A 26,916-nucleotide genomic window follows, 5' to 3' on the forward strand; every position below is an offset into this window, starting at 1 on the left:
GAACTGGTTGTATTAGGATACATAGAGTCAACAATGCACAAACTAAAATTTGTTAAGGACTTAAGAATATTGGAAATTTGTATTCAAATGAAATTTTGTTGGAAATAATTGGCTGCTGTTTCTGACTTAGGTAAAGTATAAGTTTTCAGCATCTTCCAGCTTGGCCAAGTTCTTGTGCTTTCTAGTCAGCAGCTTGTGGCTTGAAGCGCACAATCAGTGATTTGTTGCTGGAGATGTGATCTTTTGGATGAAGAGTTGAACTGTGGCCTTGTGCGCTTGTTGATCAACAAATACTGCCAACACACATTATTTGTTTGTTTATATCATTGGTGACTTGTTTGCCACTTTGCTTGATGAGTGCAATTCCAAGAACCTAAACGTTTAAACACGAGACACAACTAAGCAGCCCATTTGATCAGCATTTGATTTGTCATTTCCTCCACCACTGGTGCACAGTGACCGAAGTGTGTATCACTTATGAGATGCACTGCAGCTCTCCAAACCTGCAATCTCTACTGCATAAAAAGACAAGGATATGGGAACACAACCACCTTTAGAATTACTCTCCAAATCCAACACCACCCTGACTTGGAACTATACTGATGTTCTTTCACTATTGCTAAGACTTCCTACTTAACACTGTATAAATGTACCTACAACAGGTGGACTCAGTTCAAAAATGTAACTAACCACCACTGTGTCAATGGCGATTGGGAATGGGCATCAAATGCTGGCATTGTCAGTAATGTGTAGGTTCTACTAACTTTTTTAAATTGCTGTTTGTGTGACTTTGCACAAATGGCTGTCTGAGTTCCTTTAAAGCAAATGTGTTCCTAAAGTGCCATATTCCTGAAACACTTTAAGACATCGTGAGGACTAAACAGTGTTCTCGAAATATGGAGCATTTTTCCCTCTATGCACATGCAGTCAGGTCCAGTGTCACAGGAGTTTAATCAGAACACATTCATATTCCACACTCAATATTTATGGAAGAGAGCCTTTATGGAGATTATAGCATGGAATAAGTACTATTGTTCTATGAAGCCTGTGTTCGTGCTAAATCTTTAGCTGCAGATCTGCTGTACGTCCATAAATTACTGAAAACTAGTTAATGTAGGTTATTTGTACATTATAGATTAAATGCCATCACACCCTAAGGCTTTCTGCCCAATTCACTTAGCAACTTCACCAGAAATCTATTGACATCTTATGAAGTACAATCATCTAGACGTACTTTATAGTAAGATTCCTCAAGGAAGTTCCTTTATATGTGAATTTAATTTGTATCTTTCTTCAGAAACACAGCTGAGGTTAGGATTTACCAGATATTGATTGGAAGCTCTTTAGATCAAGTAGATTGGATGGGGTGGTGTTTGTGCAGTGTGTCCAGGAAGCTTTTCTAACGCAGTATGTAGATTGTCCAACCAGAGGGGAGGCCATATTGGATTTGGTACTCGGTAACGAACCGGGACAAGTGGTGGGCTTGTTAGTGGGTGAACATTTTGGTGATGGCGACCACAATTCTGTGACTTTCACCTTGGTTATGGAGAGAGATAGGTGCGCACAACAAGGGAGTTTTTACAATTGGGGGAAGGGAAATTACGATGCTGTAAGACAGGATTTGAGGAGCATACGTTGGGAGCATAGGCTGTCAGGGAAGGATGTGGTGGAAATGTGGGACTTTTTCAAGGAGCAGATACGACGTGTCCTTGATATGTATGTACCGATCAGGCAGGAAAGAAATGGTCGTGTGAGGGAGCCTTGGTTGACGAGGGAGGTTGAATGTCTAGTAAAGAGGAAGAAGGAGGCTTACATAAGGTTGAGGAAACAAGGTTCAGACAGAGCAGTGGAGGGATACAGGATAGCCAGAAGGGACCTGAAGAAAGGGATTAGGAGAGCTAAGAGAGGGCATGAAAAATCCTTGGCGGATAGGATCAAGGATAACCCCAAGGCATTCTATGCGTATGTGAGAAACCTGAGAATGACGAGAACGAGGGTAGGTCCGATCAAGGACAGTGGTGGGAGACTGTGTATTGAGTCGGAAGAGATAGGAGAGGTCTTGAACAAGTACTTCTCTTCAGTATTTACGAACGAGAGGGACCGTATTGTTGAAGAGGAGAGTGTGAAACGGACTGATAAGCTAGAAGAGATACCTGTTAGGAAGGAAGATGTGTTGGACATTTTGAACAACTTGAGGATAGACAAGTCCCCCGGGCCTGACGGGATATATCCTAGGATTATGTGGGAAGCAAGAGAGGAAATTGCAGTACCGTTGGCAATGATCTTCTCGTCTTCACTGGCAACTGGGGTGGTACCAGGGGACTGGAGAGTAGCGAATGTTGTGCCCCTGTTCAAAAAAGGGAATAGGGATAACCCCGGGAATTACAGGCCAGTTAGTCTTACTTCTGTGGTAGGCAAAGTAATGGAAAGGGTACTGAGGGATAGGATTTACGAGTATCTGGAAAGACACTGCTTGATTAGGGACAGCCAGCACGGATTTGTGAAGGGTAGGTCTTGCCTTACAAGTCTTATTGAATTCTTCGAGGAGGTGACCAAGCATGTGGATGAGGGTAGAGCAGTGGATGTAGTGTACATGGATTTTAGTAAGGCATTTGAGAAGGTTCCCCATGGTAGGCTTATGCGGAAAGTCAGGAGGCATGGGATAGAGGGAAATTTGGCCAATTGGATAGAAAACTGGCTAACCGGTCGAAGTCAGAGAGTGGTGGTAGATGGTAAATATTCAGCATGGAGTCCAGTTACAAGTGGAGTTCCGCAGGGATCAGTTCTGGGTCCTCTGCTGTTTGTAATTTTTATTAATGACTTCGACTCCCTCCTCTAAGGGTGGGTCAGTAAATTTGCAGATGATACAAAGATAGGTGGAGTTGTGGACAGTGAGGAGGGCTGTTGTCGGCTGCAGAGGGACTTAGATATGATGCAGAGCTGGGCTGAGGAGTGGCAGATGGAGTTCAACCCTGCCAAGTGTGAGGTTGTCCATTTTGGAAGAACAAATAAGAATGCGGAATACAGGGTTAATGGTAGGGTTCTTGGTCAGGTGGAGGAACAGAGGGATCTTGGGGTCTATGTACATAGATCTTTGAAGGTTGCCACTCAGGTGGATAGAGTTTGTAAGAAGGCCTATGGAGTATTATCGTTCATTAGCAGAGGGATTGAATTCAAGAGTCGTGAGGTGATGTTGCAGCTGTACAGGACTTTGGTTAGGCCACATTTGGAGTACTGTGTGCAGTTCTGGTCGCCTCACTTTAGGAAAGATGTGGAAGCTTTGGAGAGGGTGCAGAGAAGATTTACCAGGATGTTGCCTGGAATGGAGAGTAGGTCGTACGAGGATAGGTTGAGAGTTCTCGGCCTTTTCTCGTTGGAACGGCGAAGGATGAGGGGTGACTTGATAGAGGTTTATAAGATGATCAGAGGAATAGATAGAGTAGACAGTCAGAAACTTTTTCCCCGGGTACAACAGAGTGTTACAAGGGGACATAAATTTAAGGTGAAGGGTGGAAGGTATAGGGGAGATGTCAGGGGTGGGTTCTTTACCCAGAGAGTGGTGGGGGCATGGAATGCGCTGCCCGAGGGAGTGGTAGAGTCAGATTCATTGGCGACCTTTAAGTGGCATTTGGATAGGTACATGGATGGGTGCTTAATCTAGGATAGAAGTGCGGCACAACATCGTGGGCCGAAGGGCCTGTTCTGTGCTGTATTGTTCTATTAAAAGGAGCCAAGGATGTGGTGTTGGATTGGTTATGAGGGAATGAATTGAAATACCGCTGCAGAAAGTAAATGTGGGAGTTGGAAATACTGATGGTCAATATAACTTAGTTTGCTGTGTAGTTTGGTTGTATTGGGATGGTCTAGGAACAGTAGATAGATTCTGGAATTTGTCTGTACTCAGCCTGATTGTTGGTAATGAGATGATTTTAGAATGCTGGAAAAACTTAGCAGATCTGGCAGCAACTATGGAGAGAGAAACAGTTTACGTTATGACTTCAGACTGCAAGGTATTAGAAAATAGGTTCATTCTTATGCCTTTGACAGAGAAGCAAGAGGCAGATGGTGTCAACACAATATAAAAGACAAAGAGGTTGTTAATTGTGGAGAAAGAAAATTAGATGTAAAATGGGTGTAAATTAAGAAGTGGAAGGGAGACAATTGGCCTACTCTACTAAGTACAAAGTGAACAGTCTTGCTGATCCTCTGCCTCTGTCAAAAGAATATTTACAAAAAAAACTATTTTCCGATATGTTTCAGTTCTGAAGAAGTCATACTGATTTTAAACATTAACTCTGCTTCTCTCTACAAATGTTTCCAGACCTGCTGAATTTCTTCAGCATTCACTGTTTGTTTCAAACTTTCAGCATCTACAGTATTTTACTTTTGTCTGGATGATTCTGAAAGTCTGGAGGACTAAGGGAGTCCTGGGATGTATCAGAACTAGTGACCTTTGGCATATCCTGAGGGTGCAACAGGTGTTTTGCTGTTTAGCACAACATAATGGTTCTGATAGTATTATTGGAAAGTTGTTTTTTCCATGGAATACATTTTATATAAAAAGCAAAAATGCTGGATGTATTGAGAGGCCAGGCTACGCCTAAGAACAGAGGGCATAATTAATATTTCATATTGATGAACTTCCACCAGTTCAGTGCTAAATTGAAAATCTCTTTCAAATAAGCAGCAAAAGCATGAAAGATGTTTTATGCTCAAATGATTCTAATGTTTGTCCTGATTAGATTTGCATGATGGTCATGATCTTCATTGCAGTTTAAAAGTTAAGTCTTTCTGTAGACCGTTGAAATAATGTCAAAAAGTGTGGTGCTGGAAAAGCATAGCTGGTCGGGCAGCATCTGAGGAGTAGGAGAGTCAACATGTCAAGCATAAGCTCTTTATCATTGAAATAATGTGGTAGCTTGAATAACCAGCTTTGTTGTAATGAGGGGTGTTGCACTGAGCACAATTCTTTTATGATAAGTACTCCATTACCGCTATTTTTATTCAATGCCTTGAGGATCATGCTTGAAATTGTGTAATTTAAATGATTGTCACTGTAGCATCAATTGAAGGCTGATGATTGACAAAGGCCATACTCTGAAATAAAGTCCTTTATTTTAAGAATGGTTAATCATATATGGCTGTTGTTTATTTTATCATTGGTGCATCCTGGGTATCTTAAGTCCGGAATGTGTCACCAGGTACAGATATTATTGAATGTAAGTTTAATGCCAGTAGTAAAATGTTCAATAGAACAACGTTATGTGGGCTTACTGATACAGGGAACATGTACAGTATATGATACAGTGAATTTGTGACAGGTGAAACAAGTCTGAAAGGTCATGGAATTGAAATATTAGCTCTATCTCTCCAATGATATTGCCTGAATGACACTTTTCCATTATTTTTTCCATATTTTCAGCATCCACAATACTTTGCTTCTGTCCTTATATTTTTTAACCTTCCTGTTTTGATTTTGTTTTGAAGCTTGCCAAGCCTTAGACCACTGCTAGATGTCAATTATTTGCCACTGACGGATATGCGAATAGCTCGTACTTTCTGTTTCACCAACAATGGACAGGCTTTATATCTGGTTTCCCCTACCGAGATCCAGCGCATCACCTACAGTCAGAGCACATGTGAGAATTTACAGGTAAGGATCATTGAGATTGTTATCTTCTTCCAGTGAAAACTGTGCTACAGAAGCTAATTCTTAAATTAGTGCTTCTTCTTAAAGTATTCCTTCACTTGCACACCTTTTGTGCAGAAGTACATTCAAGGAATGCAGGTCGCTGTATCGTTTGAGGTATTATTCTGATATTTGTAATGCAGGTGGAATTACTTATCAATCTGTGACCTCATTCCATGTTCACAAAATTAATTTTTGCTTGTGTACTGCGTAGCTGTGCAGCAACAGCACTTTTCTCTTGTATTTTGGCAGCTTAACAACAGGATGTGATAAGGCATTAATGTGAGCAGAGACAATTCATCAAACAGAGGCTGTCATGGTCAGCCTGTAAATCTTCTGTAACCTAATTCATGGCAAATTGCCCTCCATGCAAGCAGTGCTTAACTCTTGACATTTTGCCCGACAAATCTCCAACTCTGGCCCCTTGTGAATCTCTAATTTACTTCACCTCGCTATTGGTGGTCTTAACTTCAAATGCCTTGGCCCTAACTTTGGAATTTGTTCCCTCAACTTGAACTGTTCCTGTAAGATAAGCCGTATAATCTGGCTTTTTGTCACTGAAAATAAGAATGTAAGAAATAGAGGATGGAAAAGACTACATGGTCCATTGAGAACACTTCAGCATTCAATATGATCATGGTTGACTTTGGGCTTCAGCTGTACTTTGATGCCTGTTCTTGTCCCATGGTTCCCCAAGGGATGTAAACTCTTGACAAACAAAACGTTAAACATATTCAAAGATGGTACGTCTGTAACCCTCAAGGATGTAGACTTCTAAAGGTTTGCATCACTGAGTTTTTAAAAAAAATTATCCCTCTTAATCCTAAATTATCCTCCTTAATCCTAAATGATCTTTGCTAAAACTATTTCTTGTTTTAGATTCGTCAACCAAGGAGACTATGTCACTACTTAAACTTTCAAACTCCTTCAATGTATTGAATGTTTCATTGAGCCCATCTGTCATTTTTTTAAATTCCAGAGAATGTAAGCCCAATTTATTCTGTTTCTCACTATTGGCCAACTCCCTCAGCCCAGAGACCAATTTGGTGTACCATTGTTGTAATTCCTTCAATGCACGTATATCCTTAAACGTGGAGACCAAAATTGGACACTATTCCTGGTGTAATTTTGCCAAAGCTTCATTCAGTTGTAGCAAGATTTCTTTCTTGTACTCCAGTTACAGTAAAGCACATACCATTTGCCTTCCCAGTTAGTTACTGTTCCTGCATGCTGAGACTTCCAGGTTTCACATCATATAAAAATATTTCACTTTTCTATTCTTGTGATCAGTGAAGTTCTGATACTTTGACCCACTCTACAGATTCGCATCTAGCTTGCATTTTTACTAAGTTTTACCAGCAAACTTAGATACACTATTCTGTCTCTCCTACATTGTTAATAAAACTTGTAAATAACTGAGGCCCAACATTTATTCTTGCAGCACTCCCATTAGTCACAGTCTGCTAACTCAAAAATGCCCCAAGCATATTCTCTATTTCCTTTCCATGCACAAATCCTCTGTCCATGCTAATATATTTCCAAAATCATGAAATCTTCTCTTGTGTATTGACTCATATATGTGTTTGCTTATTGAATGCCTTTTGGAAATCAAAGTGTACCACATCTATTAGTTCCCCTTTGTTTACCTTACTACTTAAAATCCTCCAAAATCTGAACTATATTTGTCAAAGGGTTTTTTTTTTTTGTAGACCCATATTGGGTTTTTCTAATCATATTAGGTTTTTCCAAATATATTGTTGAAACTTCCTAAATAGATTTCAGTGACTATCAGACTAACTAGTCTTTTCCCTGTTTCCTCTTTTTTTTTGAAGAGCAGTGTTAATTTTGATATCTTCATATTTCCTGGGATTATTTTGGAATCTAGCAAATTTTAGAAAATGGAAGTCAATTCATCCATCATATCTGTAGTTTCTTGATCTATATCCTATTTGAAGACTGAAGTTCCCCACAAATGTTACATTGTCTTTGTAACAAGCTCCAATAATTTCTGGTTTAATTGTCCATCCAAAGAGAAAACAACTATTAGGCCTATAAATTATTGCAAACATTTTCTGGCCTTTTGCTATTCCAAACCTCTACTCCTACTCCTTGATTTCTCAGCCAAGATCTTTTCTCTTCCCTTACTATCAGGTTTATCCCCCCTCCCCCTTTATATTTTGCCTGCCCTTTCGAAATGTAAGATTATCCTGGAATATTTATTTCCCAACTTTGGTTATTTCATCACCATTCTATTTATGTATGTTTGTGCCACTAGTTTATCTCCCTTATTGTCAATGCTTCATGTAGCCTGATAAGGTGAGGTCACTTTTTTTTTAAAATATATCTCCTGATAATATCACCTTGAGTATCCTAGTGTTAATTTGACTGATGATGCTCCAGTATACTGCCTTGAAATGCTTACTATATTAAGGATGCCATATAATTGCAAGTTGCTGTCTTTGCATGTGCATGCTCATGTTTTCCACTAATGCTGGCTTACAGGAGGAGAGGTGGACCTTGGCTTAGGCCCTGGACAGTTGTGCACCAATTCCAAATTCCAGTTTAAGCTGTGACAATTCAGATTGGTTGCTATCACTTTCTCATTTCGTAGCTTTACGTTTTGGCAAATATTGTATTGGTTTCTTTTGCAATTGCATACAGTTGTCTCCTCATTCTACGAAATTGCTTCACTGATTTGTGCTTTTAAGTCTTTCTAATGCTCAAACTGTCTTATTCAGTTTGAACAACTGCATGGACATGTTTGCAGGATTATGATTTATTCAAGGTTCCTTTTGAATTTGGTCAACTTGAGCTTCAGCATTTAGCATCTGTTGAATTCCACAAATCCTTCTGTGTGGTAAACATGTCTTAACTATCGGCTACAAAGTACTACTCGCACCCTCTGCCATCAGATTTATCTGTGGCTCTTGGCTGGATCAGCTTGAGGCAGGTGGAAAGAGTTGATGGCACTGTAGTGAGTTTCTGTGGGCAATTTTTAATTCACTTTTATCTTCAATGGAAAACCTAGACAAGGTGGCAGCATTGGAACTGAGTGAATGGTGTTCAGGGACATCCAGACCCCCTTGCACCTCCCCATTTCCCAATCCATTGCCATCCACATAATTATCTGCCTTCCTGTGTTTGCTACCAAGACAGAGAACCTAACATTTATCCATGTTACACTTCATGTGCCACACATTTGTCTCCTCACTGAACGCTTCCAAATCACAATGAAACATTTCTGCATCCTCTTCACAGCTCACCTTCCCACCCAGCTTTGTACCATCTGCAATCCTGGAAATATTACATTTAGTTTCCTCCCCTAAATAAGTATATATTGTGAGTAGCTAGGATACTCCATTCATCCTCTGGGTGGGGGGGGCAACATACTCACTTATTCCTACTCTTTGCTTCTTGTATGTCAAATAGCTTTCTATCTGTGCCAGTGCACTATCCCCCTACAGGTCGAAATCCTTTATCCGAAATGCTTGGGAGCAGCTCTTTTTCGGAATTCAGAGTTTTTCAGTTTTCAGTGTGTGACAGTTTAATTGTGAGATTTTTAAAAGTCTTACCAGAGGAGCAGACTACTAAGAAAGAAGGTGCTTGGCCACCCTGCCCACGTCTCATCTGAATGACACGCTTTGAGAGGGTGTCGACTTGGGGACGTTCACAGTGAAACCTCAGGCCTGTCGGTGCTTGGTCACGCCTCTTTTCCCCCCCCCCCCCAAAAAAGTCACATCTGAGTGAGACGAATCAAGTTGGTGTCGACTTGGATTAACTGTTTGCTCGCCAAACAAACAACCTTGTTAATGAGCAAAAAACTTCACAAAAACATTCGGATTTCAGAGCTTTTCAGTTTTGGATGTTCAGAGAAAGGATCTTTTATCTGTAGTCCTATTTAATTTTGAATGTTAATTTCTTAAGTGGTACTTACTTGAAAGCCTTCTGCAAGTGCAAGTAAATTACATTCACCAGCTTCCCCTTATCATCTTCATTATTTACGTTTTCAAAACCATTCCAGTAGATTTGTGTAAATGAATAATATTTTATTTTCTCTAGGAAATGCTTGGCGAACTATTCACTCCTGTGGAAACACCAGAAGCTCCAAACAGAGGATTCTTTAAAGGCTTGTTTGGTGGTGGTGCACAGTCACTGGACAGAGAAGAACTTTGTAAGTACTGTAAGATATAGCAAAAGTAAGCCAATTGGCCCATTTGAGTATCCTACCTTATCTCCATAACCCATGATACCCTTGCTGATTTTAAAAACTTGTTGTGACTATGCAGTTCCTTTAACAAGGTTATATTGTCCTTGGCTTTTTTCCAAAAAGATTGAATGAGGCAAGAGGTGCCAAGACGTCTGGCTTAGATTGGCTCTAAAACCTATGTGATTATAGCTAACATATACTGCCTCAATCAAAAGGCTTTCAAGTTAAAGAGCACTTGTTCTTTATGGATGGAGGGTGGCCAGTTCTCCCAGCTCAGCTTTTCTCTGGTTTGGCTTTAGTAATCTGGCTGTGGAGTTTAAGCTGGTCACAAAGAAACAGCTACATGTAAGAATGTGTTCCATGCTGAATCTCTATGCCATCTCTCTCTCCTGTAAGACCCTGTATTTGATTTTACATTTTATGCCAAGAGGTGTTTATGGGGATTGTTGAAAGTAGTTGGAACAGCATCATTAAGTTGGGTTTTTGGATAAGTTAATTTATTCTATATTCTGTTCCTTTTTTGTGTGTTTCATTCAGTAATCTTGCAAATAAATTTGGTTTTGTTTAAAACTAAGTGGGTGCGAGAGTGCAGGGTGTGTGCAAGACTTCAGGGCATAGGATAATTGTACATTAAAAAGAGAGAAGAGACCACGTGCAGTGATGGAGAAATAATGAAAATTGGAGAGCTTACTGAAGCAGAAGTTAATCCCTCTTTCATAACTGTTTATTTGCATTTCATAATTCAGCACCAACTCCAGTCAGCTGTCTTCATAACCAACCTTCCTTCCAGCCTTCTTATTTTAAATTCACCTGTTCTAACGTGTTATTATCCACCTCTGGAAAATATGGGACTTGAGCCCCAGCCTTCTGGCTCAGAAGTTGGGATGCTATTACTACACCACAGGAGACCCCTTGACCCACTATATTCAGAAAAAAGGCCTTTTTTAGAACCTTTGCTATGTCTTCCAGCACCACATGCAGATTGCCACTTAGGTCCCTAATAGGACCTACCCTTTCCCTGGTTATTCTCTTACCCACAATGTGGTACTTATGGTTATTTTCTAATCAACCCACTCAGATGTTATTACACACTTCTGGATTAGGTAGGCCTTGGACCCCGGGTCTTCTGACTCAGCAATACCACTGAACCTCAACCACCAACCCCTTTGATAAATACGCTAGTGAGCTTCCACTTTCTCTAATATGTTTGGAGCTTAACATGATTCATTTACTCTTGGGCTCTAATGGCACAGGGTAGTCTCCCTACCGCTGGACCAGGAAACCTGCATTCAAGTGCCACCTGTTCCAGAGGTGTGTCATAATATCTTTGAACAAGTTGATTAGAACTACCAAGAAACATGAAAACCTGGTTCATTTACTCTCGGGCTCTAATGGCGCACAGTGTCAAAAATATCGAACCTGATTCATGGTTAACTTGGGTGATTTGCTGGCGGTTTTAAAAAAAAAAGGGTGCCAAAAAGCACATGCGGATGCAAGACAAACCTGGTTCATTCTTCACATTGTAAATGATGGCCCCTTTATCAAGGTCAATGATGATAGGGGAATTAGTGAGAGTTAAATAGGTGTGGCTATTTTTGATTTGGGGCAAAATGTTCTTCGACACACTTAATTTGATAAAGGAGAAAAGAGCAATTAGAATCAGAGTCATAGAGGTGTACAGCACAGAAACAAACCCTTTGGTCCAACTCGTCTCTGCCGTCCAGATATCCTAGACTAATCTAGTCCTATGTGACAGCACTTGGCCCTTGTCCCCCTCAATTCTTTCTATTCATATAACCATCCAGATGCCTTTTAAATGTAATTGTACCAGCCTCCACAATTCCTCTGGCTGCTCAATCCATCCACGCGCCACTGCCTGCATTAAAGAGTTGCTCCTTAGGTTGCTTCTAAACCTTACCCCCTCATCGTAAACCTATGCCCTCTAGTTCTGGACTCTCCCACCCCAGGGAAAAGACTTTGTCTACTTATCTATCCATGCCCATCATGATATTATGAACCTCGATAAGGTCACCCCTCAGTCTTCACTCCAGGGAAGAGAGCCCCAGCCTATTCAGCCTCCAACCCCGGCAACATGCTTACAAATCTTTTCTGAACCCTTTCAAGTTTCACAACATCCTTCCTACAGCAGGGAGACCAGAATTGCGCACAATATTCTAAAAGTAGCCTAACCGATGTCCTGTACAGCCGCAACATGACCTCCCAACTCCTGTACTCAATGCTCTGACCAATAAAGGAAAGCATACCAAATGCCGCCTTCACTATCCTATCTACCTGCGACTCCATTTTCAAGTAACTAGGAACTTTCACTCCAAGGTTTCTTTGTACAGCCACACCTTACTATTAAGTCCTGCCCTGATTTACCTTTACAAAATGCAGCACCTCCCATTTATCGAAAAGAAATTCCAGATCTTAGGCCACAGCAACTGAAGACACAGCTACCAGAAGTGGAATAATTAAAGACTTGGTCATGTATGAAGCTAAATGCAAATGTCTGAGCTTGGGGCAGTAAAGAAGTTATGAAAGTGGAATGGCACAACACCATGGAGGATTTTAAGTTCAAGTGATACATGAAGAGGACTTGGTGCAGTTGAGGGGGATTTTTAGAACCGCCTCAAGTTTATGGAGGCTGGAAGATGTGTTGCTGGCCAGGAGTGAAGTTATTAATAAATCCTAGAAGTAATACAGCCATGGATGTGAGTTTCAGTGAGAGTTCAAGTTCGGTGATGTTTAAGTGCGTGAAATTGGAGATATCATGGATGTTTGCTTATAGGCTCATCTTGGGGTCTGATGTGATATTAAGGTTGCAAATGAAGTACTTCAGAGGTGTAGCTGTGTATAGAACAATGGATCAATAAGTTAGTATTGGAAAGGGCAATTGAAGTGATATGCTTTGAACAGGCTTTCAAAGAAGAAAAGCAGAAAATTGTAGATTGTGTTTTCCCATGAGGTTGAGGATAAACAGCTAAAGAATGACTGAGGATGAAGAAAAACTAAGGAAACCTGAATATATTCAGAAGCAGAGTAAACGTTGCATTTATGCGATAGCTTTCATAGCTTGTGGCTGTCCTAAAGCCTTTCACAGTTACCAAATACCTTTTAGAATTATGTTTGTTTCAGATGAGTGGAGTTCTTAGGGAATGCAGAAATGATGGAAATGGTGAGGTTCAAGTCATGGGAGAGCAAGTATTTGATTGAGAGAGAAACATAATGGAAGTTGAAGAGCACAATAGCACTAAAAATGCTTCACCTGACAAAGGAGCAGTTCTCTGAAAGATTGTGATTTCAAGTAAATCTGTTGAACCATGTGTGTTGTGTGACTTCTGATTTTGTCTACCCCATTCCAACACTGCCATCTCTACATGATGGCATTAAAAATGAATCTGTATTTTTGGCTGCGTTGGATGTAAGGGACAAATTGGAAAAACCAAGCAATAAATGACTGAAATCTGGAACACTGGGAATCCCCAGACTCGTGTCAGCATCATATTTTATACTTGCCCAGTCCATGAACAGTTCAGATTACAGGAGGCCCAGTCACTCCTTTAACCACTGAAGCTTACTTCCTATTTAAATAACCTTGTGAATGCTTGAACTTTGTTTGCAGTTGGGTTGAAATGTTAATTATTGCTGTTCTTTTTTTACTTGTGTGGGTGGCCAGCATTTACTGTTTTTCCCTTGAGAAGGTTGTGGTGAGCTGCTGTCTTGAACCACTTCAGTCCATGTGGTGTATGTTGACCAACAATGCATCCGTTGCCTTGGTCCTTTCAGATGAAAGTGTTCGTAGATTTGGAAGATGCATTCTAAGATCTTTGAATTTCTGCAGTGCATCAGGACCTGGTCGGTGTATTTGGCTTTCCTGTACACTTGATAGAACTCTAGCTAGAAAGAGAATAGCCAATCTCTTGGACAAGGAGAACAGACAGGTTCCCTGTTGTACTATCATCAAGGACTGTATGTTCAAACTATGAGATCTGTGCTTGATGACAGATTTCACATTCAACAACCAAATATATGAAGAGATCAATGGAACACTAATGGGCTCACCTATCTCTGTGCTCTCAGCAGAAGCAGTGATGCAAAGATTGGAACAAACAACCTTACCCAAACTCTGGATCAGATACTTCAACGACACTTTTGTTATCATTAAGAGAACAGAAATTGAGAACACACACCCGATTGACAACGCCACATTCACAGGGATCAGATTTATGAGAGAGGAGGAAACCAACAATTAACTCCCATTCCTGGATGTGATGGTATCTCAAAAATTTGCAAGAAGGCCACAAATACCAACCAGCTCCTGAATTACAACAGCAACCACCCAAACGCACGGAAGAAGCTGCATTAGGACATGTTCAAAAGGGCTAAAACACACTGCAGCACTCCTGACCTGCAAAGCGAGGAAGGAGGTCACCCTATAGAGTATTCACCAAGAAAAGATATCCCCGCGACGTAATCCGTAGTTGCCGAATAGACAGACAATGCATCGAGGGCATGTCATGACCTAACTCACTAGCCATGCTACCTTTCATAAAAACTGTCTAGGAATTGCCAGGTAGACTTCTCTGACCACTAGGGTTCATTACAGCCCATAAACCAACAGCCGTGCTCAGACAACAACTCACCAGGAGAAAAGATCCTACACCCAAAGATTTACAAGATTCCATGCAAAGACTGCACGAAACACTATAGAGGAACCTCAATTGTCTGAACAAGATGGGCAGGCACTATTTCGTTCGGATAATTGAGTATTCGGTTAATTGATATACTCTGGGGCTTGGAGTTTTCTGACCCTCTGCTCCCAGTTCAGGAGACTAGGCAGCAGCATACTGCACACGAGACCCTGCCCGCCTGCAACCCTGTCAGCTCCCACTCCTGTCTCCTCGCCCGCCTCTTCTCCCCCACCCCCCCCCCCCCCCCACTCCACCCCATCCTCTTGCCAACCCCAATCCCCCATCCATAGCCACCTGCCATCCAACCACCGTCCGTGCCCCTGTTATCCCCCCACCCACCCCCTCTGGGGCAGCCGGACTGTACACCAGCAGTAAGACTGCCTCTGCCTTTGTGGGGTAAGTCTCCAAATCGTGCGGGCCCACAGAGAGAGACACAACTTTTCGACAAGCACCCATTGTGCCCTGTACAGGGCAATGTCGGAGAGATTATCTAAGGAACGGGTGTTCAGGGTACGCCCCTGTGTAGAATTCCAGGGAAAGTGTGGGAGGAGAGAGAGCGGACAGGAGGTCAGTCATTTAGAGACAGTGCCTGGGCTCCCAACAGTCCAGACTGTCTCGACTCCATTTCAGTGAGCCGAGTTAGTTTTTAATCATTGTATCTGTAAACAAAAGACACAATCGGGGTTGAAACAGCTCTTTGAGGTAATGTTCCTATCGGAACCTTGAGATCTCCTTTGGATAATTGATACTTGGACAATAGAGGTTCCTTTGTATAGGGCAAACAGGCAGACAATTAGCAATCCACATCCACAAATATCAACTAGCCATTAAATGCCACGACCAGCTGTCCATAGTAGCCATATACACTGATGACAAGGACCACAAATTGACTGGGACAACGCAATGATCATAGGACAAGCTAAACATCGGACACCCAGAAGAATTGTTTCTAGAAGCATGACGCTCAGTCACGGACTCCATCAACAAGCGCATTGACCTACACTCAATATACCAACCACTACAATGAACACTGGAACCGGCAATTGGAAACAGCAGAAACAGAACCAGTTAAATTCCAGAAGAGTGAGTACAGCAGCGCTTCACAGGAAGCTCCTAAACTCTGAAGGTGTCACCTAGACAGGACGCAATGTCTGCAAGTCAACTTCACAGCTCAGTGAACGTACCCACAACCACGACAACTGGCATCCGAGCTACAAATCTTTAGATAAACCTTGAGACTTAACGTTTATGTAGTGACCCTTCCTCAGAAGTGATACCATTAATTCTGAGGAAGGGTCACTGGACCCAAGACATTAATTCTGATTTCTCTTCACCTGTTAACTATATAGTTTTGCTCTGGTTCCTTGATGCCATAATTAGTTGAGTGCAACCTTGACGTCAAGGACTGTTAGCTCTTTTGTCTATGTTTGAACCAAGATTGTAATGAGGTTAGGAGCTGAGTGGCCCTGGGCATCAGTGAGCGGTTTATTGAAAGCAGATGCTGTTTGATAACACCTTCTTCACTTTATCGATGATTCATGAGTAGACCAATGGGACAGTAATTTGCCAGAATGGATTTGTCCTGCTTTTTACGTACAGGACACACCTGGGTGATTTTCCACATTGTCGGCAGGTGCCAGTGTTGTAACTATACTAGAACATCTTGGCTAGGGGAGTGGCAAGTTCTGGAGCACAAGTCTTCAGTGTTATTGGAATGTTGTCAGAGCCCACAGTCTTTCTAGTATCCATTTTTCCAATAGTTTTCTGATACCATGTGAAATGAATTGACTTGGCTGACTGGTATCTGCGATACTAGGAACCACTAGAGTAGGCTGAGATGGATCATCCACTTGCACTTCCATTGAAGCGAATGTTTTAGCCTTATCTTTTATATTGATGTACTGGGCTCTGCTGTCATGAACGATGAGGATATTTATGGAGTTGTCTAATGTGCTTTAGTGCATAGCTAAGTAATTCACTATCATTCATGATTGGATGTGATAGAAATGCAGAGTTTGGATCTGATCAATTGGTTGTAGGATCACTTAGTTCTATTTCTCTCTCGCTGCTTATGCTGTTTGGCATCCAAGTAAAGACTATTTGGTAGCTTCACTAGATTGACTAGGTATGCCTAGCGCTGTTCCTGGCATACCCGCCTGCACTGTCCATTGAACCGGAGTTTATCCTGGTTGCGTGTGGGATATGTCAGGCCATGAGGTTTAGATTAGATTCCCTAAAGTGTGGAAACAGGCCCTTCGTCCCAGCAAGTCCACACGGACCCTCCGAAGAGTAACCCACCCAAACCCATTTCCCTCTGACCATTGCACCTAACACTCTGGGCAATTTAGCATGGGCAATTCATCTGGTCTGCACATCTTTGGACTGTGGGAGGAAACCGGAGCACCCGGAGGAAACACTGGGAGAATGTGCAAACTCCACACTGACAGTTGCCTGAGGCTGGAATTGAACCTGGGTCCCTGGTGCTGTGAGGCAGCAGTACTAACCACTGAGCCACTGTTTGGAGATTGTGCTGGAGTACAATTCTGTTGTTGCTCCTCTTGTTGGCCCACACAGATGACATATTGGTAGTATTTATATTGGAATGTTGTCATATCATATTTGGGCTATAGACTCCATTGTGATTGAGACTATTGGGAGTTGTCGTATTTTTCCTCTGATTTCACTGTTGTAAGGGTATAAAATTGGTATGTTTAGCAGGATCAACCCAATATCCTGGATGTGGACTTCAAAAGCACAAAACTGCCTTTAATTTGATAGATTGGAATACAGCTGATAATGTTGGGCTAGTGTAGTGATCCAGAAGTTTTTTTTTAAAAGTCATTGTTAAGGAACTTTACTGGAACAGAGCTGAAAGCATCAGCCCTCCCCAGATCTGACTGATTTGGATTTTGTTGGTAGTGGAAGTTGGAAGTAGACTGACCAACCCCAATGACTTTGTAATTGCAGAGACTATTTCTCGTATCCACGTTTAAAATTAGGTGGATGCTTCACACAATATGACAATTTATTTAAAGTCTCTGGGCTTTCTATTCTTCAAGCCACTATTCTCCATTTTACCTCTATCATATTTCACTTAGCTGCTAAATATTTATTTTTCTTTTTATACCAGTTGGTGAATCTGCAGCAGGGAAAGCTTCGAGGAGCCTAGCTCAGCATATCCCAGGGACTGGTGGAATTGAAGGTGTTAAAGGAGCAGCATCTGGTGTTGCAGGTGAGCTGGCACGGGCCAGGATAGCACTTGATGAAAGAGGACAAAAACTGAGTGAGTTGGAAGAACGAACAGCAGCCATGTTATACAGTGCTGACACTTTCTCGAAACATGCTCATGAGGTAAGCACTGGAAATTTATCTATTTCATTTTTAGTAAATAGAGTTTCATGTTGTCTTAACTTCTGGTTTCCTTAGCTTGCAAACACATCACATAATGAGGGATGCACCTCAAAAGTACTGTATAAATACATGCTCTATCTTTCTGCCTTTCAGAAAGAAAAATTGCCAATAAAATGTAGGAGCAGAGGAGGGCCATTTTATCCATCAAGTCTGCTCTGCCAGTCATTGAGATCTTAACTGATCTGAATAATTCTAAACACCACGTTCCTGTCATATCCCCACAACCCCTGACTCCCTTGCTCATTTAAATAATTAACTATCTATCTCAGTCTTGATATTCTTAATGAATTAACCTTGACCACACTGCAACAAATAATTCTACAGATTCCCTATCCTTTGAGAGAAGAGATTATCTGCCTTATTTCAAATTATACCATCTCGTTTTAGACTTCCAGCGAGGTCATTTTCCTACTGAATTGACCCCGTTAAATCACTCAACAATCTTGCATTTCAATAATGTCTCCCCTTAATTCTTCTAAACTCCAATGAATACAAGCCCAACAAATTCAACCTCTGTTCATGAATAAATCCCTCCATACTGGGAATCAACCTAGTGATTCCCTAAACTGCCTCCAATGTCACTTTATCTCCCCTTAGAAAAAAGGACTCAAACTGTTCACAGTATTCCAGATATGGTCTGAATGTGCCTTGTATAGTTTTAGTAAGGCTGTCCTATTTTTATACTCCCATTTCCTTTGAAAAAAAAGCCAGTAGTCCATTGGCCTGTCCTATTACCTGCTGAATGTGGATACTAGCATTTTGTGATTCATGCATACGATCCCCAATCCCCTCTGCAGCTTTCTGTAGTTTATTTAATTTAAATAGTATTCAGATCTTCTATGCTTCTTCCTCCTCCTCACATTTTCCCACATTATTTTCCATCAGGCAAGTTTTTGCCCACTCACTTAACCTCTCTATATTCCTCCAGACTGTGTCAGCTGCACAAGTTGTCTTCTCACCTTTTGTGGTGTCATCTGCAAACTTGGCGAAGATACATTCATTCCCTCATCCACATATACCACAAATAATTGAAGAACTTGTATTTGTCCCCTGCATTCCACTAGTTACAGCTTGCTTTCCTGAGAATGACCCTTTTACTTCCCCCTCTGTCTTCTATTAGACAATCCTCTATTCATATTAATATCCTACCCCCAACACTATGCACTGTTGTGTTGCATTATGTGCAGTACCTTTATCAAACATCTTTTAGAAGTCCATATCATCTGGTTCTCTTTTTATCTATCCTGCTTGTTACTTCCTGAAAGAGCACTAATAAATTTGTCAGGCATGGTTTCCACTTGAAGCCATACTAAATCTGTTTAGTTATGTATTTCTAAATATGTTACTATTACATCCTTTATAACATAATCCAAATTTTCCCAATGATAGTCTTTCCCTTTTTGAATAACTGCCACAAAGAGCTGTGGGGCAGAGGACTTCTGTATATTTAAGGCTTATGTGGCTAGAATCATCATCTGTAGAGGAATCCAAACTTGTGGGAAATGGCAGGATGTGAGGAGTGTCATATCAGCCATGATTCTGTTGAGTGGTGGAGCCAGCTCAAGCATTTGAAGGCCTTCTCCTGTTCTTACCTCTTATGGTCTTTCAGAATCTACAAATTCATGGAAGATTACCACCAGTGTGATCACTTTAAGTCATTACTTTTAATAACCTAAGGTACAGCCCCTCCGGTCCAGAGACCTAATCGGCCTTTGTACCCTTTAATTTCCCTAGTACTTTTCTCTAGTGATGGCTTTTGTATTTATTTCTTCCCTCCTTTGGCAAATCATTATTATTTTGTAAATGGTATTGGTGTCCTCTACCATGAAGACAGATGCCCAGGTTTTCTCTGGCATTTCCTGGTTCCCATTATTATTGCTCCAGCCTCATTCTTGAAGTGGCCGATATTCACTTTCCCTTTGCTGTATATTGAAAGAAGCTTTGCCACATTGTTTATGTTGCTTTCAATTTGATAATATGCTTAACTTTCTTGGATAGCTAAATTGGTTGCCCCCTCCTTATATCCCAGTGATGGAAGATTTTATGTTTTAAACATCTGCCATTATTCCTAAACCACCTTTTCTGCTAAATGCCTTACCCAGACAACTCCAGCCAACTGTGCCCTCATCACTACCTAATTACCCTAGTTAAGTTTAGCATAGTTCTTTTTGATCTAAATTTCTCTTTCAAACTGAATGCTAAACTTTACTGCGTTATGATCACTGTGCCCTTGACGATCTTTTACTCTGAAATCATTTATAAAACCTCCCTCATTGCACATTACTAGATACCAAATAGTCTGATCCTTGGTAGAATCCACAATATATTGTTCTCGGAAACTGTCCTGAATATATTTTTCCATCATTGATCACATTTCCACTGCTTAAACCATGAATGGTTTAACTGTCTGTCCCACACCCTCAACATAATGGTTGGTTGAATATTTGATAATATAAGAGCCATAATATGCTTTTTCTTGAAAACGGATGCAGCAATCGTTATTTTCTTCCTCAATAGGTAACGTAAAGACAGAATATTGTGTTGCAAATAATTATTTCGCTTCCCAAACTGAATTTTGCCATGTACTTTAAAACCCCTTTAGATAATAACATAAAGGCGCAAAGATAGGCCATTTGGCCCATAAAGTCTGCTTTGCCGTTCAGGAGGATCACAAGTGATGCAATTGTGGCCATCACTCCAATTTCTTGTGTCTCCTTCATACCCTTTAACATTCGGTGTCTCAGTTGATCACACTGTTGAAGTTCATTACTTCTTTGGATCTCTGTTTGTTTATAATAACCAAAGCTGTATAATAAGCTTCATGACCTCAGGACTTGTCAAAGCACTGTACAGCTAATGAAGTACTTTATTGAATGTAATTGTTTCTGTTTAACGTATTAAAGAAACACAGCCATTTTAGTGGAATTGTTTGAAAGATAAGTGATGTGTTCAAAATAGTATCTTAGAATCTTTTTGTCTCTAGTTGAAAATGTAGGCAAAGAATTAAGTTAATCTTTAATTCAAAAGACACTACTTCTGACAGTTTAGCACTCCAGTGTTAAAAGAAGTATCAGTCCACATACTGTTACCTACACTCTCATGTATCTTCTGGTGTCTAATCACCCTTTGGTTCTGGTCATGTCTTCTGTAGCAAACGTTTAGAAATTATCTTCAATCTTTTCCTGCTAACATAAGTCACTGTCATTCATCGCATGTACTGACCTCTATTCAAACAGATCCTCAGTATGCTTGTCAAATTTAGTATATATTTAAAAGCTGTCATTAAGGTTAACAGTAGTGTGGATTACTTGGACATTATTGAACAGGACAAATGGAAAAAGTTTAAGGGCCTGTATGAACTACAATAATGTGGTTCACATAATGAGAAAACCTGCAGGCTGTTCCAAGTCTTTACTAATATGTTAGTGTTTTCTGTAATACCATAAGCAGCAGCATAATTCCTTTTCTATATTGTTAGTCAGGCACACTCTGTTGCGAGGTAAAGCCACAAACTAGCATTAATGAAATTGTTTTTTGCAATTGGGTCTCATTACTGTGTGGGAGCACTCACTTCAGAGCAAATTTCAGTCCCATTTGTTTGGTTAAAGTAACTTATAAGCTTGATTTCCTGTCCAAAGTCCTTGATTCCAATAAACCCAACATTTCCTGAACCAAAGTAAAACCTAAAACTGCAGATGCTGAAGGTCGGAAACAAGAACAGAAATTGCTGGAGAAACTCAGCAGATCTAGCAAAATCTGTTGAGAGAAAGCAGAGTTGATGTTTTGAGTCCAACGATCTACCTTCTGAACTCACTTCCTGAACTCATGTCACTTCCTTTTTAGTCTTTTGACTTAAATGGCAGTTCAACTTTAGATGAAACTGCTTTCTTTCTACCTCCTCAGTTTAGGGAAATCATTAATATTATTGAACTGAGAATAGAGGTCACTATCCAATGTTTTTCACTTCTTACCATGTATCTTATGCACAAGAGAAGGAATTTTTAAGGATCTCAATCTGGCTTCACCCTACCATAGGGCCAGGACAAGAACTTTTTTTGGAATCTTTCTTGATTACTTGCATCATAAGGTCTTGGAATTTTAAAACTTCAGTGATCTGCAGATTATTATAACATTATGCCATCAGCTATGAGTTGACAACATTTCCCTGAGGAAGTTCTGAGGTACTCCACTTAAGACTTTGAGCTTAGTCTCAGAAACACCAAGTTTGTGCAGCCAGTCTTGGAAACACTCTTGGTCTGGCACTTCCACCTGGTCGATCAATAGCTTTGTCCAGAATACAGATTTTCAGCCAAATAAATTAGAATTGTGAAGCTCCTGTTCTTAATTTTGGCATGTTTCTACTGGTACTTTTCACACTCAAATGTTCTTTTTAATATGCATAGTCAAAAATTGTATTTGAGCTATTTAAGTAAAAGATGCAAGTATTTGTTTTTTCCTTCAGATACAGCATCTACCATACTGCAGTCAACAACTTCAAGCTTTTTTGAGTTTTTTTCTGTGAATGCATATAAATTGGAAATATTAGGCCATTTGGCCTCTGACCTGCTCTATCATTCTAGTTAACTATCATTATAGTTACCTATCATTATAACTATCATTATAGTTACCAGTATGGGTTTTGGTTTCCATGTTAAACACCACCCCTCCAAACTTTTGATCGCTTGCCTGTCAAAAATCTATCTAAATGTGCCTTAAAAATATTCTGTAAATCAACCTCCCTTGTCCTCTGATTCAAGATTCCTAATTTCTCCTCGTCTCCGCCCTAAAAGGGCAACCTGTATTTTTTGAACAGTGCCCCCTAGGTCTGGACTCTTCCATATTCATCTTTTCAACAATGTTCAGGATCTCATAAACTTCGATCTAAGCTACCAGGGAAAATTAGCCCAAGTGTATTAACCTTTCCTCTTATGACATCCTACTCATTCCAAAGGTTCAAAGAAAAGTTATGCTTGAACGGTTTCATTTCTGCTCAATCCAGATGCGTTCTTCAATTCTTGCCTCTCTTTCTTTTGTATAAATTCAGAAGATGTGATCATTCTGACCAACGTTAGTTTCGGTTTGATTCAATGACTTGCACTGTCCCTGTGAAAATTGTGGGCTTAAGCTTCACCCTTGGGCTGGCATGTAAGTACTGAAGAATTGCTATATTATTGTCATCTTCGTGAGGAGCCCCATCTGCATGATCTGAAGAAAACAGCGAGTTTTCTGGTTCCTGGCCAATGTTCACCGTTCAATCAACAACGCCAAGAAGAAATTGATCAGTTGTTCGTGTTAGTGAGGCTTTTCTGTGTATAATTTGACTGTCGGATATACCTCATGATGGTGTTTGATGAGCTCTGTGCAAGGTCCTTCTTTATAATTATCATTGAAACAAATAAACCTCAAAATAAAAAAAATTGTTCTGAACAGCATTCAGTTGCAGTGAGGTGAAGGGATAGATCAGTAAAGTCAGCATTTACCAGAGTCAAATTAGCTGTGGCTTAGTGGTGGGTATAAACAGCTCTGAAGCAGAGGTTGTGGGTTCAAGTCCCCCTTCAAAGATCTGAGAATATAATCCAACTCGACACTACAGTGCCATTCTGAGGGTGTGCCTCACTGTTAGTGATGCAAACTTTCAGTTCAGATGTTAAACCAAGGCCCTGCCTTTCACCTCTGGTGAACATGAAAATAATGCCATAGCAGAGGGATTCTCCCAGTATCCTGACCAATAGGTGCTCCTCACTAACATCCCTAAAACAAGTAATCCATTCATGATGCTGTGACCTTTTCCTGTGCAGAAATTGGTTGCAACATTTTTCTTCATTGCAGCAGAAAATCTAGTACTTTGGGATGGGCTGAAGTTGTGAAAGGTAGTATAGAAATCTACTATCTTTCCCACAAATCACAAGCTCTCCTTGCTCCACCCAGCCAATATTCTGGGTAAATGTCCAATTCCAAGAGTCCACTTCAACTAGGCCAAACCTTTGAATTTCCCTTTCATTCTGCAAGGAGGATGATTTAAAACTTTGCAATTTCACTGTTCAACTCTTCCCCCTCCTCCATTAAGTGCTCTGAACTCAAAACTGTTCCTGTTCTATTTTCACTAAAGTGGTTTGTCTTAGTTTTAAAGTATTAATTACTTATCTGCTTAAAAGGGAGAAGATAAATAGGCTACCAACAATCAGTTTCACCTACAGTTGTATTCAGTAAATGTGCTGTGTTGTTTGAGCTTTTGTATTCGATTGGATCATTTCCTAAATAGCTGTTTTTTTTTAAAAAACTCATTGGGAGTCCATTGAACAAATTAATCATAAAGATGTACAGAATGGAAACAGACCCTTCGGTCCAACTCGTCCATGCCGACCACATATCCCAACCTAATCTAGTCCCACCTGCCAGCACCCAGCCCATATCCCTCCAAACCCTTCCTATTCACATATCCATCCAAATGCCTTTTAAATGTTGCAATTGTACTAGCCTCCGCCACTTCCTCTGGCAACTCATTCCATACACTTACCACCCTCTTGCGTGAAAAGGTTGCCCCTTAGATCTCTTTTATATCTTTCCCCTCTGACCCTAAACCTTTGACCTCTAGTTCTGGACTCCCCAACCCCAGGGAAAAGACTTTGTCTATTTATCCTATCCATGCCTCTGTTTCCTTCTGTTCTCCCCTCCTTTCCATAAATTTCTCTTAAGACTGTAGGAGGGATTGATCGCCTTGCCAAGCTGTACAATACCTAAGGAAAAGTGACAAGGAAGGTCGAGGGGAAACTTTGCTGTTACCTCACTTTCAAGTTCATGGTTATTCTGCTGTTTCAAACTGGCACACCCAGGCCAGATCAATCTGATTGAAACCCTTCTTTATTTGACACATCAACCTGTTCAAATCTTTGACCATCTTGATCCTGAAATAAGACCATAAGACATAGGAGTGGAAGTAAGGCTATTCGGCCCATCGAGTCCACTCCGCCATTCAATCATGGCTGATGCGCATTTCAGCTCCACTTGCCAGCGTTCTCCCCGTAGCCCTTAATTCCTCTAGACAACAAGAACCTATCAATCTCGGCCTTGAAGACATTTAGCGTCCCGGCTTCCACTGCACTCCGTGGCAATGAATTCCACAGGCCCACCACTCTCTGGCTGAAGAAATGTCTCCGCATTTCCGTTCTGAAATGACCCCCTCTAATTCTAAGGCTGTGTCCACGGGTCCTAGTCTCCTCGCCTAACAGAAACAATTTTCTAGCATCTACCTTTTCAAAGCCATGTATTATTTTGTACGTCTCTATTAGATCTCCCCTTAATTTTCTAAACTCCAACGAATACAACCCCAGTATCCTCAGCCGTTCCTCATATGCTAGACCTGTCATTCCAGGGATCATCCGTGTGAATCTCCGCTGGACACGTTCCAGTGCCAGTATGTCCTTCCTGAGGTGTGGGGACCAAAACTGGACACAGTACTCCAAATGGGGCCTAACCAGAGCTTTATAAAGTCTTAGTAGTACATCTCTGCTTTTATATTCCAACCCTCTTGAGATAAGAGACAACATTGCATTCGCTTTCTTAATCACAGACTCAACCTGCATGTTTACCTTTAGAGAATCCTCGACTAGCACTCCCAGATCCCTTTGTGCTTTGGCTTTATTAAGTTTCTCACCATTTAGAAAGTAGTCCATTCCTATATTCTTTTTGCCAAAGTGCAAGACCTCGCACTTGCTCACGTTAAATTCCATCAGCCATTTCCTGGACCACTCTCCCAACCTGTCTAGATCCTTCTGTAGCCTCCCCACTTCCTCAGTACTACCTGCCTGTCTACCTAACTTTGTATCATCGGCAAACTTCGCTAGAATGCCCCCGGTTCCCTCATCCAAATCATTAATATATAATGCGAACAGCTGTGGCCCCAGCACCGAACCCTGCGGGACACCGCTCGTCACCGGCTGCCATTCTGAAAAAGAACCTTTTATCCCAACTCTCTGCCTTCTGTTAGATAGCCAATCCTCAATCCATCCCAGCAGCTCACCTCGAACACCATGGGCCCTCACCTTGCTCAGCAGTCTCCCGTGTGGCACCTTATCAAAGGCCTTTTGAAAGTCCAGATAGACCACATCCACTGGGTTCCCCTGGTCTAACCTACTTGTTACCTCTTCAAAAAATTCCAACAGGTTTGTCAGGCATGACCTCCCTTTACTAAATCCATGTTGACTTGTTCTAATCAGACTCTGCTCTTCCAAGAATTTAGAAACCTCATCCTTAATGATGGATTCTAGAATTTTACCAACAACCGAGGTTAAGCTGATTGGCCTATAATTTTCCATCTTTTGCCTTGATCCTTTCTTGAACAAGGGGGTTACTACAGCCATCTTCCAATCGTCCGGGACCTTTCCTGACTCCAGTGACTCTTGAAAGATCTCAACCAATGCCTCTGCTATTTCCTCAGCAACCTCTCTCAGAACTCTAGGGTGTATCCCATCGGGGCCAGGAGATTTATCAATTTTAAGACTTTTTAACTTTTCTAGCACTATCTCTTTCGTAATGGCAACCATACTCAACTCAGCCCGGTGACACCCTTTAATTTTTGGGATATTACTCCTGTCTTCCACTGTGAAAACTGACGCAAAGTACTTGTTAAGTTCTCCTGCTATTTCCTTATCTCCCATCACTAGGCTCCCTGCATCAGTTTGAAGTGGCCCAATGTCTACTTTTGCCTGTCGTTTGTTTCTTATGTACTGAAAGAAACTTTTACTATTATTTCTAATATTACTGGCTAGCCTACCTTCATATTTGATCCTCTCATTTCTTATTACACTCTTTGTTATCCTCTGTTTGCTTTTGTATCCTTCCAAATCTTCTGATTTCCCACTGTTCTTAGCCACTTTATAGGATCTCTCTTTTTCTTTAATACATTTCCTGACTTC

General features: G+C 40.9%; 1 protein-coding gene across 6 annotated transcripts in view; it reads left to right on the forward strand.

Moving 5' to 3' along the window:
- stxbp5a (syntaxin binding protein 5a (tomosyn)) overlaps nt 1–26,916 on the forward strand; it is a 235,196-nt gene that overhangs the window by 204,890 nt on the left and 3,390 nt on the right. For all 6 annotated transcript variants that reach the window (XM_072581320.1, XM_072581323.1, XM_072581321.1 and 3 more), the window contains 3 exons: nt 5,488–5,653; nt 9,749–9,860; nt 17,721–17,941. In XM_072581320.1, coding sequence (XP_072437421.1) covers nt 5,488–5,653; nt 9,749–9,860; nt 17,721–17,941 — 499 coding nt within the window. The remainder of the gene's footprint in view (nt 1–5,487; nt 5,654–9,748; nt 9,861–17,720; nt 17,942–26,916) is intronic.

Source organism: Chiloscyllium punctatum, chromosome 11, assembly GCF_047496795.1.
Source record: "Chiloscyllium punctatum isolate Juve2018m chromosome 11, sChiPun1.3, whole genome shotgun sequence".
NCBI lineage: Eukaryota > Metazoa > Chordata > Chondrichthyes > Orectolobiformes > Hemiscylliidae > Chiloscyllium > Chiloscyllium punctatum.